At 38.5% G+C, this 17,364-nt stretch overlaps 1 protein-coding gene across 8 annotated transcripts; it reads left to right on the top strand.

Moving 5' to 3' along the window:
• Positions 1-254: 254 nt before the first annotated feature.
• DAZAP1 (DAZ associated protein 1) lies at positions 255-17,042 on the top strand. Of its 8 annotated transcripts, XM_063455521.1 has the most exons (13): positions 255-368; positions 3,385-3,425; positions 4,159-4,325; positions 6,426-6,491; positions 6,851-6,964; positions 7,748-7,796; positions 9,696-9,778; positions 11,634-11,775; positions 13,095-13,124; positions 13,217-13,366; positions 13,483-13,650; positions 14,024-14,084; positions 16,060-16,148. In XM_063455521.1, exons 1-12 carry the CDS (start codon positions 340-342, stop codon positions 14,059-14,061), a joined length of 1,077 nt encoding a protein of 358 aa, XP_063311591.1. In that variant the 5' UTR covers positions 255-339; the 3' UTR covers positions 14,062-14,084; positions 16,060-16,148. The 8 variants fall into 8 exon arrangements, with proteins under 8 accessions (XP_063311591.1, XP_063311592.1, XP_063311590.1 ...); XM_063455522.1 differs by having other exon boundaries at positions 13,229-13,366; positions 14,024-16,154; XM_063455520.1 differs by lacking the exon at positions 14,024-14,084 and having other exon boundaries at positions 256-368; positions 13,295-13,366; positions 16,060-17,042.
• The last annotated feature ends 322 nt before the right edge of the window (positions 17,043-17,364 follow it).

The following is a 17,364-nucleotide window of genomic DNA, read 5'->3' as shown; positions in this document are numbered from 1 at the left end:
AAGCCACTATAGTGTTAGGAATACAGATTTGCATTAACACTAGAATCCTTTTAAATTTGAAAGTCACATTGAATTTCCGACAAATGTCACTTTAGTAAATAATCCATGTACCCTTAGCGCACTGAGGTGTATTTTCTATGAGAGAGACAGAGAAAGAGAGTGTCTATTGATAAAACCAACTGTAGCCCATTTGGGAAACTACAACTCCCGGCATGCCCCGCGCCGACGTCGCACGCAGCGCCCCCTGCCTGGAAACCCCGTAGCCACGCGCCGCCGTGTTACCGTTGGTCGGAGCTAGTGAGACAAGCGGCAAAGAGCAAGAGAGCAAGCCGCAGAACCATGAACAGCCAAGGAGGGGACGAGATCGGGTAAGGACAGCAGCACTGGGGAGAAACGGGAGGAGGAGACACTGCGCGGGTCACATTGGGAAAAAGAGGGAGGATGAGGCCTTTTGACCCTGACAGAGTTCTGGGGAGATTTGAGGCCCGGAATATTTGTAACTACCGGATGTCTGTAAGGCCTCTCCGAACCCTCACACGGGGGGAGGGGGTGACTGATTGGGTGATTGTCCTGGGGGTTTAGAGGGGAGACTGGCCTGCGAGTGAGACTGTGTGCAGGGTGTATTTACCAAACTGCGAATTGGAAACCGATTTCCAATTTGCGGATACATTATTGTGCATGTTCCAATGCAGCTCTCTTGGCCTATAACGTGCCGAGCCGGTTTCATTTCGCGGTTTAGTGAATAAGGAAGTAGCGAGGAATGTACCGTAACCGGCCGGGCACACTGACCTATTATGCACGCTGGGGTGTGCCCTGACCTTACCTAAACGAACCCCACTGTGAGCAGGGACCCAGGCTGCAATACAGGGTGTCCTCTAAACCACGCGGCCCTTAGTAACTATGTAAACCAATCATTCTCCCTGGGTCTAGGTTGTGTATGCATGTAATGGAAGCTATATTTTTAATATAATGCCAATTTATAATAATTCCCAGACACATTTAATATTATAATGCCAACTTATAATTCCCTGTACCTTGAACAGCAGGGATCAGGATGTCTGCTGAGGTTTGAGCTACAAACCGGTCAAACTGGTTCACTCATTGTTTAGTAATTGCTGTACAGAGCACCTGTTTATTAATCTGACAAAGCAGGATGGGTAAGAGCACACTTGGTGTGCAGGCAGCCCCACAGGGGATATTGCATTGTAGAGGTTGTGTAGATAAACCCTTTCTTAGCTCAAGGGCTAAATGGTGTTGAATCAGTTTTGAATAAGACAAGTTTTTATCTGTGCCACAACTACATACGATGCTTCAGAATGTTTAGACTTCCTCTAATCTTATTTTAAAAATCCACACTCCTCTGAAAAAAAGTTGTGAAATTCATGTATTTGTACTTGCCCAGCATATGTTTATGCAGTCCATTGTCATGCAGAATTCAATGAATAACTATATCAGGTGTAGTAGATTAAGCTAAGCAGATTATGAATGATGTTCCGAACCAGTGGCACTCAACCTTTTTTGGACCAAGACACACTTTAATGAGAGAACACTTTTCCAAAGCACACCTATTTATTATTATTATTTTTTTAAATAAACATCATAAGCAGCTTCTAAATAAATTTAAAGTACACTTTATCATGCTAATGCTATCGTACCCTAGTTACTGTTAAGGTTAATGGTCCTCACTGCAAGGATTAACAAGGTTAGTTTACTAAAGCCTTGCATCAATGGTCCACAGCACGCCCCTCCGCCTTGGTTAATATCGAAGATATTATCCAATCCAATGCTTTCCCATCCGCAGCAAAATCCCACACTGCGCAAATCATATGGTCTCTCTGTGAGACCACCTGATTGAAATAGTGGAGTTTTACTCTGTTGTTATCAGTGTAAGCACCTGTAGTGACTGTCCGTGTGATTCGAAGTGGGCATGGTGCCTGGTGTTAGTATGTGCAGTGTTGTAACAATAACTGCAGGGCTTTAAAATTTCCACTCACAACAAATTTAGCCCAAGTAGAAATTCAACCATGTGCTATTGCTTGCAGTGGCAAGTAACTTTTAAGGCCTGACTATTAGCATACGACTAAAAATTTTAGGCCATGGTAACTGTATATATTATCTAGCTAGTAATCTTAAATGCTCTATCAAACAGCCAGAGTAGTTGCCTTTACCATTGAGTCAGCAGTTCTCGCAACACAAACATATCTTTTAAAATAATAAAATACAAAGGTGCATAAGCGTAATAGTGATACTTTATTGGATAACTATAAAGCTGCTTTTAAAAACACTATATAATGATGAGGCTCATTTTTAAGTCTCGCAAAATAGGCTCAGTACATAGATGTAACTTTTACAATCATTGTTGCTCCTTGCTGTTTTCAGAGGCTTTGTCCCAAGCAGAATTAAAGGCCCACTATAGGCACCCAGACCACTTCAGCTTAATGAAGTGGTCTGGGTGCCAGGTCCAGCTAGGATTAACCTTTTCTTCTATAAACATAGCAGTGTCAGTGAAACAGCTATGTTTATAATAGGGTTAATCCAGCCTCTAGTGGCTCTCATTGACAGCCACTAGAGGCGCTTCTCACTGTGATTTTCACAGTGAGAAGACGCTGACGTCCATAGGAAAGCATTGAGAACTGATGCGCATTCAGCCTATGACGACAAGGAGAAGGAGAGTTCCCCGCCCGGCGCTGAAAAAGAAGTACATTTAACCCCTTCCAGCCCCTAGAGTCTGGCGGGAGGGGGGCCCTGAGGTTTTCCTGGCACTATAGTGGTCCTTTAAGGTTTTTAGGTGGACAGAAAAGTATTACATTCTACGTAAAATTTGCTTTAAAGGAACATTTTCCTTACCCTATAGTGTTAAAACTACTATCTAGCCCCCCTGGCCCTCACATGCTCCACTAAATATATCAAAATCTTACCTTAATTCCAGTCTGTTTCTTCTGGCTCTGCCCCTGATCTGCCTGCTTGGCTGACATCCTCAGAAGTGATGTTCTGAGCCAATCAAAATGCTTTCACATAGGAGGCAGATCAGGGATAGAGCCAGCACAAGTCAAACACAATAAGCATCTCCTCTTAGAAATACATTGAATCAATGCATCTCTATGAGAAAAGTTCAAGTTCAGTGTCTCAATGCAGAGGGTAGAGACATTTAATGATGGGCAGCACTCCCCCAAGAAGCGCCTCTAGCAGGCATATGAGGGCCAGTGGGGCGCCTCTAGCAGGCATATGTGCTGGAGAGGTTTTAGGACTTTGTTCAAACTATGACCGCACTTACATTCAGTTAAAAACCTCTAAAATTTATCTCCAAAATATTTCTTATACACCCAAGCTGTGACTTGTGTGTCAATCATTTTATATGTCTATTTACTCATTCTCTTTTTACAGAAAACTGTTTGTTGGTGGTCTTGATTGGAGTACAACACAGGGTGAGTTATAGAAAGGTCTCTAAACCTAGATATGGTTTTTCCATTTCCCTTAAAAAATAAGTTCTAAATAACAATTATGGATATATTCTGTATATGCATTATTAAATCCTTAAAAAAAAAAAAAATTGTATCACCTAGGTTAGAGCAGAATTGTTTTAAATTTTTTTTTTTTGGCATACAATAGGATTTAGGTGTATCCCTATTCTGCATAAGTACTGACAAGACGCTTGATAGTTGGTGTGCCTTGAGGACTGGTTAGGGATCCACTCTATTATTGTGTATACCACATTATCAGGATTCAAATTAGAATCTTAATTTCATTACACATTTTATGTCAGTTATCTAGGAACTTGTGATACCAGCAGGTAAATTAAATTCCTTTTTTATTTGTGAATTCTGCCAGTTGATCTGATTTACATAATTAGTCGTTTCACAGTCGTCAGGCCAATGATTTTAGATCCTTTTGATCATCTATGTGGAAGTTGTTTTAACCCCTTAAGGACACATGACATGTGTGACATGTCATGATCCCCTTTTATTCCAGAAGTTTGGTCCTTAAGGGCTTAAATAAAACCTTTTTCAAAAAAGCTATTGTTTTTGTCTGTCTGCACATCTGTTTGTTTAGAAAGAATGTACAAAGAAGTTCCATTTAAACCTTGTATAAGATATGTTATAATCTGTGGGTTAGAAAAAAAAAATACCAAGTTCATTCATTTAGTTTTTCCTTCTACAGAAACCCTGCGTAATTATTTCTCTCAATATGGTGAAGTTGTAGATTGCGTGATAATGAAAGATAAAACCACAAATCAGTCAAGAGGCTTTGGTTTTGTCAAATTCAAAGATCCCAACTGCGTAGGAACTGTGCTGGCCAGCAGACCTCATACATTGGATGGTAGGAATGTAAGTATTTAATGTCAGATGTTTGTTTTGTGTGTCCTATGTGCAGTAGAGGTTATGCTGTAAACAATTATGTATTCTCTAAAAGGGCAACTGCCACTTTCTAACTTTTACTTAGTGACAATTCACCTTCCCTAACTCCAATAAGTGCTGTTGAAGAGTTACTGGGGTGAGGAGTGCAGCAGAGGTAAGCATATAACAAATATATGTCAGACACACGTATGCGTGCAAAAGCTGTCATCTTCCCATGATGCATGCTCACATGTGGTTGTAGTGCTACATGAACACGTGTACTTGGGCATACTTTCCATGGCGCTGAACACATGCATGTGCTTTCATGCACAGCACCATATGGGTCATAATAGGCTGCAGTGTATGTTGGCTCTGCAGTGACCAATTGGTATTTAAAGAGAAAAATGGCTCAACCATAGGTGATTTCGGTTAGTCTGTAGTGCAAAACAGGTACGTGACATTTGTGAAAATATACATATGTCTCAAAGTAAAATAAGTATACAGTTGCCTGGTTTGTTTATTTTAATATCCTGTGTTGCTGCTTAATTCACCGGGGCTATACTAGGTTCTGAACTTGTGTTGCAACTTTCAAAATTCAGCTGAATGAATAGAGAAACCCCAATCAGTGCAGATATATTTAAAACAAAATGCCTTTATTTCTTGATCTAAAATTTTCTGTTTGAGCTGTACAGCAGGGATAAGGCACCACCATGATGATTCTTGCGCGTTTCATGCTTCACTTCGTCAGAGGCAATGAAGGGAATATATAACATAATTAGACTGTGAACATGAGATAGATTAGACAAAGTGCATATTTAGTTAGGAGAGTAAAGGGAAAAAGACAAGTGACTAAATGATGTAAGCAATAACAGAACCTTGCGTTTATATATTCCTTCATTTACAAGAAAATCTATAATATACATGTTAAATAAAAATATCTTTGTTTCTCACTTGTAATTGGCATACACTTCCTTATATGCTAATCTCTTGTAATAGATATATTATTTACACTGTAGAAATTCAAACTTAACCTTCTAACATGCTGGCAGTTATTGAAACTTAATAAAGAAGACCACAATGGGCAACTAAATTCTACGTCTAAAAAGTGTTAGTTTCATACAACCTAGATTGTCTCTCTCTGTTATAGCTTGCTAACCATTTTACAGCCACTTCAAAAAGCAACATAAGCAAAGTGGTACCTCAAGTAAACACTTTTCTTGTTGTCTTCAAGCTTGTAAGCCTGTAATAAGAAAATTAACACTAGGGTGCAGTGAAATGGACACTCTTGTACTAGAGTTAGTTGCATGCCCCTGGCAGGCTGATTTTATAAATGTGCTGATTTCAAGGGAAATAGGCACTTTTATAAATTTCCTTTTGTAACACCACCTTTCCTGTCTCACTTGCTTTAAACTTTAGTTCAAGGCAAAAGTGACTGCTTATCTATAAACATCTGATAGGACACAGTAATTGATGACTTTATTGATTACATTCAGTAATGATGACTTTATGGAAGGCAGTGAAGAGACTCCCTGTGCTGGATAAAGATTTCAATTGATTCTAACCCTATCCGTGCCAAAATGGACCACTTCTCAGGTGGTCAGGAAATGAGATGATCCTTCTGAAACAGCAATGAGCATATCCGCATAATGTAGAGCGTTAAACAACATGTACTGTAACTCTCTTCAAGAGTTACATTATATATTTAACACTCCACATTGTTCAATCATGAAGATACATAAATAAACTTCTGTGCAGCCTTACAGAGTTTGCAGCATGTCCTCTTATTTTCTTAACTTTTTTTTTTCTTTTTATTGTCCCCTTTACACAAATTAAGATAGGTAAGGCCGCAGCGCAAACTTTCCTACTGTTTCCTTTTGGGCTCTGCAAGCACAGTATGTTCAAGGGACAACTATGTAATATCTCTATCCAACCAGTTATGCTATCAGTTGGGATTGTAGCTACAGCATTTTTTATTGTTTTAAATTTCAACAGTTAATCATAACAAGTGACCACTTCTTTGGCCATAACCTAGGTTGTTGATGTTTCATTTGTCCATAAATAATTGTAATAGAGCCATATTATATATTACAGATTGATCCAAAGCCTTGTACACCTAGAGGAATGCAACCTGAGCGGTCCCGACCAAGAGAAGGCTGGGTAAGCAATTTAAAGTGAGGGTACAGAACATGGTTTTGAGAGTTGTGTGGATAGTAAGTGAAATGGAACTGATTGGTGTTATTAGTGTATAGTGGGATCTACATTGAGGGTTATTTATTAGTTTTCTGTTTTAGAAAAAAAATATGCAAATCTGTAAAAGGGAGTAAACCCCAATGGAATGTGCCTGTTTGTCACGCTGATTTCAACAGTAATTGTCCCACTTTTAATACTTAAAACTACTTTTTTTTTTTAATAGAACACTTTGATACAAAACCCCCAGTGTACAATTATATTGTATTGGAGAGTGAATGAAACTGAAGAAAGTGATTCATGCTTCATTATCATGTTTATCTTTATAGCAGCAAAAAGAATCCAGGACTGAAAGTAGTAAATCAAACAAGATTTTTGTGGGAGGAATCCCACATAACTGTGGGGAAGCTGAACTGAGGGACTACTTCAAACGATTTGGAGTGGTAAGTTAATTCATTAACCTGTTTACTTATGCTGAAAATTCTTACTTTCTGATTTAGAGTTGGGTTACTTGTAGTCACTACTATTTACAGATTAGTTAAAGGAGCACTATATGGTCAGGAACACAAACATGTATTCCTGACCCTATATTGTTAAAACCACCATCTAGCCACCCTGGTCCCCTCATGCCTCCCTAAATATAGTAAATCTTGTATTGAAGCCTGAAGCTGCTGGCTGTGTCATTGTTTCCTTTTGACCTGCCTATGGACATCAACAGAAGTGGTAGCCTGATCCAGTCACAATGCTTCCCCATAGGATTGGCTTAGACCGACAAAGAGGCAGATCAGGGGCAGAGCCAGCATGATTTAAACACAGCCCTGGCCAATTAGCATCTCCTCATAGAGATGAGTTGAATCAATGTATCTCTATGAGGAAAGTTCAGTGCCTGCATGTAGAAGGAGGAGATACTGAATGTTTGGATGCATTTTAGGCAGCCATGACCCAGGAAGACTCTCTAACAGCCATCTAAGGAGTGGCCAGTGAAGTTATCACTAGGATGTAATGTAAACACTGCATTTTCTCAGAAAATACAGAGTTTACCGCAAAAAGCCTGAAGGTAATGATTCTACTCACCAGAACAAATTCAATAAGCTGTAGTTGTTCTGGTGACTATAGTGTCCTTTTAACTATATATTGGTCCAAGGACACCACCTAGCCCTTTTATTTAATTTCACACTGGATGTCTCTGAAGACTGAAAGCCTGTATGTCCTTAATTATGTTACAGGTTACCGAGGTTGTCATGATCTATGATGCTGAAAAACAGAGGCCAAGAGGTAAATAAAAGCTGATCCATCATGCTTTTACATTTCTATAATCTTTTCTCTATTTAGATGGCAAACAATTTTCAGTTGACAAAATGCTCTGTACATTACCTGTCTGCATGTTCCCAGGGGCATATACTGTACTCCATTCTGTGCTGGAGAGGTTTTAGGACTCTGTTCAAACTATGACCGCACTTACATTCAGTTAAAAAACACTAAAATGTATCTCCAAAATATTTCATATACACTCAAGCTGTGACTTGTGTGTCAATCATTTTACATTATTCATGAAAAGTCCCTGTCCCCCCCCCCCCTCCCCCAAGCTGCTATCACTGCCTTTTCTTTTGTTATTCAGTTACACTTGGGTTTGACCTTTTTAAAAGAGTATCAAGTACACCAATTAGGATCCTGTGAGTATAAGCAGGATAGGGTGAGCTTGATGTCTTCGTTTTATTTATTTATTTTCCATTTTGATTTAATATAGTTCAGTTGTTTTCTTGCAAGTCTAGGACACCTGCTGGTTGTTGCAGGCCTCAAAACATCCATTGCCTGTTTCATATGTGTCAAAATTGTTTGCCATTTGAATGTTTTCTTGTTCATTTCATCATTAAGATACATATATAGTAGATATTGCCCTTTGTATTTTAAGCTAAGTTATAATTTGTTTTCATTGTTATATTTCTAGTTATTTAAGTTAAAGTATTGTTAAGTTGTTTTGTTTGATTGTGATTAATGTTCTCTCAAGCTTTCTCTTCTATAGGTGTTTAAGCTCTATCACTCAGGTACAGGCCAGACCACAGTTGAATAAGGGTTGGGGTTTTGTCAAGGGGGTGTAAATGAAGTTTCAGTATTTAAGTCCCATTGTAGGTATGTTATTTGTAGGAGCATATGTTTTGATACTCATTGCAACCCTTTTAAGGAGTTTAATGCAATCCATTCACTTGAGCAGCATAAAGAAAACCACACTATTGGTGCATGTTTGAATAAAGTATTACTGTTTAGAAGGACAAGACACAATTTGTGACTGCCATTTGAAGTCTCTCCTAAAAAAACATGTCTACCCACTATGAAGTTATGTAGACCAATTAACTTATAGAATGTGTATTTCAAGAACTGTCTCTGTCTCTATTTATTTTTTTACTCTTTTATTTTTTTTATACTGCTTACTTAAATATAACAGTGTAACATGAGTAGACTGGTGATGGTAATTTAGTCTTTGGTCAAGATTTGCTGCAGTCTTCACTGACATATCCTCTTCTTAATTAACAACTAATGTTTAATCTCAGCCCTAAAAAGGATTCCAATACCATAGTCTTGAAACTTTATTTACACTTTGCATTTTAGTCTGGGAAACTTGAAATTTTTTTTTTTTAATCTCTTGCTTTTTTTTTTAATGTGCTATACATTAACTTGGCCTGTATCTTTGTGTAGTCATATAGCTTTCTTTCCAACATAGACTTTGGGCTTCTCCAACCCAGTTTGGGAAAGCTCTAAGAGTCTTTTTTAGATATTGTATATATGTTTTAACGCTTTAGATCAATATATGGCTGCTGTCAGCACTAGCTGCAAAGCAAAATGCTAACCAAGAGGGAAGCTGCAAACCCTGCAGTGTTGTTCAACACTGGGTCAGGGATACTCAGAATAAAAACAATAACTTTACCTTGTATATTGCCATTCCATGTTGCATTTAAAGACCAATAGCAATTTATTTGGTTAGAGCAATTATACAGCCTTAATATTATCTGGAATTTCATTGCCTCCCCATACATTGGGTATTTCTGCCAAACAATATTGGTGTTGAACATAAATGGGTTTGCTGCTGAGCTTTTGGTTCTGCTCCTAATACTGTTCATCATCCTGTTTTGTGTCACAACACCCTGCTACCTTGATTCACTCTTCGTCGTTGGCTAGGTTTTGGATTTATAACTTTCGAGGACGAACAATCAGTGGACCAGGCTGTCAACATGCATTTTCACGACATCATGGGCAAAAAAGTGTGTAGTTGTAGTTTTATTTTACCTTAAGATGGAACCAAGCCTTAGGCAACATTCAATGTCCTTGGTGAATGACTAATGGAGTAAGGTAACTTAGTTTTGGCAGTTTAGGGAATAGGGTATTTTATTAATTTTTTATTTTTTTTAACCAAGAAACAGATTTCATTAAAATAAGTGTTTGGTGTTCGCGTGATAAAGGACAACTTTCACCTCAACTATTTTTTAATATGATCCTTTTATCAAGCATCAGAAAAATAAATATTTCCTTTCAATACTTTGTGAAAGGAGTATTAAACTGAAAAATATTTTTGAGGTGACTGTTGTCTTTTAACTCCACGGGGTTCTCAATCATTGGGATGTTGCAACCCTAGGGAAGTGTGTTTTTTTTATTCTCGTCACGGACATCTCTGTTGCCTGAGGTTTGGTTTGACACCTTTCCTTCTGATGTCAAGTGTACTCCAAATTTCATTGAATGATATCTGGCTGCAGAAACTGCTAGATTTACCATTGCTATCTTGTTATCCTGCAGAAGACCTCAAGAAGGACTGGTTGTTGTAATTGTTTCATTATTGGGTCACTTACTGTATATTGTTTGATACAAAAGCCATGTTCTCAATAGTTTAACCATTCTGCAGTAAAGTGATCTGTTCATACTGTGTTGTTTGGTCTGTCGGCAATAGCGGTTTCATCTGTCTCTTTGGGGAGACCTCTAAACTGGAACTACTACAACCTCAAGGGAAACAAGATTACACTTGCCATAGATAGTTCTTCCAGCGGGAGTATCACCTTAGCAACAACTGTGGCTTCCATATGGAGCTGCAGCAATATATTTTACTCTACAATACTTTAATACTGTGCTAAAAAAAATATATATATATTATTGTTTATTTTTATCTAGTTAACACAATATATATGAACATACTGGAAGTGGTTTTAAATCACTGTATTGTGTGTCCTGAATTATCCAATTTTTAGATTGTAATTGTACGGCACACTTTTCACGTTTGAGTTCATAGACAAACTATCTATTTTTTATTATTTTATTTTTTACATTTAATTTGCTTAGCAAATTCTACTAGCTGATTAATGTCTAGTGTAGGAAGCACATTCGTGAAAAAGACTAGGCAAAGTTAAAGTAGGTTACCCAGCTCAGATTACGCGCAGAGTAGAGTAACTTGGTGATTTTTAAAGTGTAATATGACTAGACAACAGAGTATGAAGTATGAATATGCTTCCTATTGACCAAACTGTCCATTTTGTATTACTTGCATGTTTTGTTTACTTTTTTGTTAGATTTAGTGTAAGATTCTCTTTCCACATCCATTCCCTCTGACATTATTTGCGAGTTAATTAAATTGAGATTCTTAAAGCGTTAGCCTGGGGAAGGTAAGTCCTTATCTTCCATTAGATATTTCTAAAGCCAAACAAATATTTCCCTGACACTGAATCCAGTCTTTCTCTACTGTGTGTTTCTTTGAGTGGAGTCAAGGTTACTATCCTTGCAGACCGACAAAGCACTTATACCCCTCTCAATGCTTCACTCAAGAGTCTGGTCCAGTAACCCGTAAAAGGAATCCCCTAGTATCCACGGGACAGAGTATTGTCCATCATTACTGTAATTAAAATAGCACTTTTACTCCTACAACTTCCTTTCAATTAAAGGTTATTGCTCTATGGCCAACAACATATTCTTTCTGAGTTGTCATTCACTGACCCACATAAAGTCATTAATTTAAATAATTAGATTTAAGTTATAAAGTGCTAAGTTTAGTTGTAAGCTTAATTTGGGGTGTAGTGGGAGGGAAGGGGCAGTAACCAGTGGACTTCCCACTGATCAGTTTCTGTCTTTTTCTAGGTTGAAGTGAAACGGGCTGAACCTCGTGATAGTAAAAGCCAAAGTCCAGGATCTAATCAGTGGACTGGCAGGGCCATGCAGAGCACAGCCAATGGATGGACGGGACAGGCTCCTCCTTGGCAGCAAGGATACAGCCCACAAGGTGAGTATACCAATGTCCTATATCTATTGATATAGTGACCATCTGCATTATAGCATTAGTCGTTCAGGCTTGTTGGGACTTCTGTACATACTGTTGATGGTCAATTATTTATAATTTTTGCACACAGAAAAATACAACATTTAGAAAAATGCTGCACCATAAGCCTGTCTGTTTAACCACCCCCTTTATGCCAGAAACTGTTATATATATCCTTAAAAAGTTACTCCAAGTATTATGACCAAGCCAATGATTTTAAGTTTTCATGGTGCCTGGAGTCTGTATGTGCAGCTTTTCGCTATGAAACACACAGATTTATCACTCTGCTGCTGGTGGTGTAACTTTACCTCTGTTTGCGTTATCAGACAGCCCAGAAAAAGAGTTACAGCTAGCTAATGTCAGTGTCAGTTCTAAGCAAATTTGGTGCACATATGTTGGTTGATTAGCGGAGAGCAGTAAACTGACTCTCTCAGCTAATCAGTGAGTAGCAAGATCGACAACCGGTTTCTGCAGCTGTGCAAAAGCTGGGTGTTGTAAATCCACCTACAAAGAGGATCAGGACCTGGAGTACCCAGACTCCCATTACCAGGGTATCGTATTCAATGCAGTGAGCTGTAGTGCTTATAATGGTTAGAAAAACCCATAATATATTTTTTTCCCTGGCTATCCTAATGCAGGTTGCTTTGTAGTTCAGATCACTTAATGCTGTCAGAGTTTTGTATATACATTCTAACAAGGAAATTTCTTTCTGGAGTCAGGGGCAAAGACTAAAACTGGCTTACGGTCTTGCATTGTGCAAAACTCATTTTGCATTTTAGGGTTTTATTTATTTGTTTTCCTTTTGCAGAAAATACAGCATATTAATGAGGCCAAAACTTCAAATGCATAAACGTTGTATGGGTGCTCGGAGTGTCACTTTATAATAGAACTTGCAAATACTTTTCGAGTTACACTATACTCCTCAACCCATCTTTGTTTTTGAATGTTTTCATTGACTATTTTACTACTTGCGAAAAATTAAAAAATCTGAAGTTTTTTTTATTTATTTTTAACGCAGATTTTAAAATGTAACATTCTAGCGCAATTAACCACTGCCTATACAGATTATTTGTTTTGGGAGGCTTAAAATTGATTAACCAGTCATTTTCAGTCACAAATACATTGGTTTCATATTAACTTACAAAGATGAGCTGTGCTTTATTTTATGGCATTGCTATATTTGTAAAACATTCAATGCAAGCTTACCTAATGAAAATAAAATCTTTTTATATTTTTTTTTTACTTGAGATTAGCCTGTAACCTTCTGTTTTATTTTTATTTAGGTATGTGGATGCCAACAGGACAAACTATTGGTAAGCAATCTCCCATCAGTATTTGTGTTGTCTTTGTTACTCGGGGTTGCTTCACTTCATCCTTTCCATTCTTTTGGTTCTTCCTAATGCAGTCTTCTCCACAGGCGGGTACGGGCCTCCTGCAGGCCGGGGTGCTCCTCCTCCACCAACACCCTTTACCCCTTTTCTAGTGTCTCCACCTCCAGGAGGTTTCCCCCCAACACAGGGTTTCACGACGGGATATGCAACACCACCCCCATTTGGTAAGTGTTGTTGTTGTTGAGGTAGTCCTATGTGTTTTTTGTATATCAGGATCAGATACTCCTATCTGCATGTTATCTCCCATCCATCCTTATGCAAACTTTGCTGTATATTGCAGGCTATGGTTATGGGCCGCACCCTCCTGATCATTTCGTCCCTTCAGGAGTACCACCTCCTCCTGGTACCCCAGGAGCAGCGCCATTAGCGTTCCCTCCCCCAGGGCAGTCAGCTCAGGATCTTAGCAAACCCCCTGGCGGTCAGCAAGACTTTGCCTTTAATCAATTTGGTAAGTGTTGTCCTTATGTACCACTTAGTCCCTGTTCATTTGTCACTTGGGATGTAAGGGGTGGGGGGAGAGATTGATAATTAAAAAGTTGTCCTACCAGACTAAAGAGGCTGTGAGGGACCACATAAGAATAGTCTTCTAGGTTCTGTGGAAGTACGAGCTGCTTTGCTGTCCCTTACTATTCGTAAATAATCCCAAATGTACCAGGTGCTGTGCAGTACTTAAAACTTGGGCCACCAATCTCCACATCTAACCCTGCCAAGCACCGAACCTCTTGTTTGGCTGGTTGAGAAAAAAAAAAAAAAAGGTTGGGGTTGTAGTGCATGCCTAAACCCATCCTACATAAAAAGCCTGAAGAAATCACTCTTTCCAGGAAATGCCTGCTTTGTGAAATTGTCCGAGTGGATTTGAGCTCTCTGTGAAGGCCAAAAAAGGTAAGAGATGGTAGGTAGAGTTAGATCATCCTTCCTAATGCTGAAGGCCTTTGGGGAGCATGTGAATTTGGAAATCAGCCTGAACATCGACAGAAGTGATAAAGGCGAGTTTTTAGCATTTGCATTTTAGTGTTTTACACAGACAGTCCTACAATATATGCATTACAAGGTCCTTAAAGAGTCTGCTGAAGTAAGCAGACGTTTAATCATCATCCAATGGCTGCTATAGTGGATGTTGCATTAAACTTGCAGGGGACAACAGATTGTGATTCTTCAGAGTTATAATAAGACAGCTATCATCTGGCTGACTAGGGATGATTGAAACAACATAACTTGGTCTCTCGCAATTATTACCCTGTATTGGTATCTCCTGTTCCTCTTCCCCTTCCTATAAAACTCTGGGCAGAGATTTAGAATATGCGTCAAGGAAGATGTTTGTTCTCCTATGACTGGGTAGGCAACATTTGTCACTCCAGGTATTGTGGGCTACATCTCCCATAATGCATGTGTAGCCATAATGCTGTAAAGCATCACTCAACATCTGTAGTTCCGAAAGTTGCCTTCCCCTGTCCTCTGAAAATGTTATGAAATGTATCTTTGTACCCTTCCTGTTTAATACAAGCAAGATTGCCTCAGGGTCTAGAGTCAAAAATGTTCAAGCATCTTTTGAGGCAATGCAGATATGCATGAACTGTTGGTCAGATGGGGAGGGGATAATATTAATACAGTGGTGTTGAATTGCAGAGCCTCTGCTGTTGTACTACAACTTCCATAATTTCCTGTCATTGGACTGCACACATTCCCAGGCTAATCTTCCTGTTCTTTCTCAGTCCTTACACTGACTGATCTGTCTGTCTAATCTATCCTTCAAATCTATCTATCCTCACTATTAAACTAGTGTATATTCCATCTATGCCCCTCTGTACTGTATCAGATCTGAGTCTATTCTCTGCTAATACTTGCACCTCCACCTCTCACATTAAGGAATTCTCTAGGGTTGCACCATTCTTATGGAATTGCCCTTCCTGTTCCCTTAGACTCCCCCAATCTCTAATCCTTGTATAAAAAAAAATTCCTTAAAACTCTCTTATTCAAGAAGACATATCAATTAAAATGTTAACATTCTTCATTCCCTTTCCCACCCCACACCTTATTAGCTGCATTCACTTTCTCCAATGTTCCGTGTAAAAATTAAGATCTAATTTTATTGTAAACTCTGCTGAAATTATAAGCTTGTTTGAAAAGACTCACAGCTTTTGGTTCCTGTATTACAGCTTGTCTTGCATCTACTTGTTTGTTAGTCCACCTGTTAAACAGCTCTCTAGAATATGTTTGTTGGCCCTTTATAAATAAAAATTATGATGGGGGTTGAAATTCAACAAAATGTGTGTGTGTGTGTGAAGGTATGATTAGACATGCCTTAATATGTAAAATGTTTACAAAGTTTATTTTAATAACCAAGACATTATGTATGCAAGGTAAGCCAAAAGTCAAAAACCACCCAAAATACCTGGGATATGTTCACTGATGAAATTTCACCGTTATTTCTTACCATTATTTATTAAATGGCCTACCTAGAGAATTTTTACTGTTTGGCTATTTTGGCCTTAAAGTCACTTTGAATTCTAACCTTATTGAATAACCCTGTCTATCTTATACACAGGTATGTGTGTGGGTTACTGACTTTTGACTCCATCTGCATATGGGTTTATTTACTTATTTGTAGATTTACAGTTATACCCATGTAGCTTGTAGTGATCTCCTTTTGAGTATTGTTTAATATTGGTATGCCATGCAAACTCAGTCTTACAGTTGCCATCATCTTTAGTCAGTTATTGTTGGTGGTAATATTAGCACCACAACAACTGACCAGCACTGAGCTGATACATTTTGGTTTTAGGTTTTCATTGTGCATAGTGTAGTCTTTTTCATTGCTTTAAGACTTGTTCATTGCGTTTTTGTTTTCTTATTGTAGGTTATGGGCAAGATATGAGTGGGTTTGGACAGAGTTTCTCTGATCTCAGTCAGCAGCCCCAATCTTACACATCAGGATCCTCAGCATCGGGAGGCCCTCCTACTGGGGCAAGTGGCTTGGGACGAGGGCAGAATCACAATGTGCAAGGTTTCCACCCCTACAGGCGTTAACATCAGGAAAACATATGCACAGTGGAGATTATTTGACACATCCACCTCTGAACTTGTGACAATCACCTGGTGAAGACCTGCTAAAGACTTGTGGAGGCTCTATATTTGAAGGAGAAGCTGTGGGTGTTTGGACTAAAGTTTTTACATCTTTTGACCCATCAGCACAAATAAGGCCAATGAGTCACTAGTTCCAAACAGGGTTTGAAGACATCTGCAGCTTTAATGGAACTCTTCAGGTTTTTTTTTGTTTTTCTTTCTTTTTTTTCTTTCTTTTTTTTCTTTTTTTGAGAGGGGGTATTTTTCTGAGCCTTTGTTTTATCATATATTGTAAACTTTTATGTTTAAAGATATAAAATATATACATTTACAGATTGTGAATTTTTAAAAGAAATGAATTTTCTACTATGTATGCAAGTTTACTTTTTAATTTAATTGCAGGGTTTCCGGTGACACTGGAGTTCAGATAAATTTTAACTCCTTGCTTAAGAATTATTTTTTATTATTGTTATTATTTTGGGGGGGTGGGTGCAATTAGCACCTTAATATTGCCCACTGACTTCCTACTGAGTGTTCTTGATATTAATACTTGACATAATGCAGAAAGCAGGAAACAGCCACCTGCTCCACAGTCACCAATGCAAAGAATTGATTTGTGCCCCACACCTGCCACATCCTGTTAGCAGATTTTCCGGGGTAAAGAAGCCGTCTCTAGATGTAGATTCTCAGGCTGAAGGTGTACAGTGCATTTTGCACTAAATGGTAAATACCTCCTGGTTTGAATAAAGAAAACAAAAATACATTGGATTGTCATTTGTGGCTGTGTTTATTGTGGGAGTATGGTTGGAGTCTATTATTAATAGAATCTCCTTTTGTGGGATCACTTTTTTTCCCCCACCAGGTCACCTGATATAACTAGTGAATATGCCACAGAGATCTAAATAGATATAGTGTCTTGTCACACTCTTCAAGATACGCAAATTACAGTTTGTGTGCACCTATGAGCTAATTTTTTTTTGAGGTCACGCAAACCTTTTACCTGGCTGCATGGAAGATTTCTAATGTTATTCTTGAAAGTGGTATGCAATGAAGTGTGCTCACAACCTTCAGTACAGAGATTATTAAATTGCTGGCTGCC

This window comes from Pelobates fuscus, chromosome 5 (genome assembly GCF_036172605.1).
Source record: "Pelobates fuscus isolate aPelFus1 chromosome 5, aPelFus1.pri, whole genome shotgun sequence".
Classification (NCBI taxonomy): Eukaryota; Metazoa; Chordata; class Amphibia; order Anura; family Pelobatidae; genus Pelobates; species Pelobates fuscus.
The sequence above is the reverse complement of the archived record's forward strand: the minus strand, read 5'-3'. Positions and strand labels throughout refer to the sequence as shown.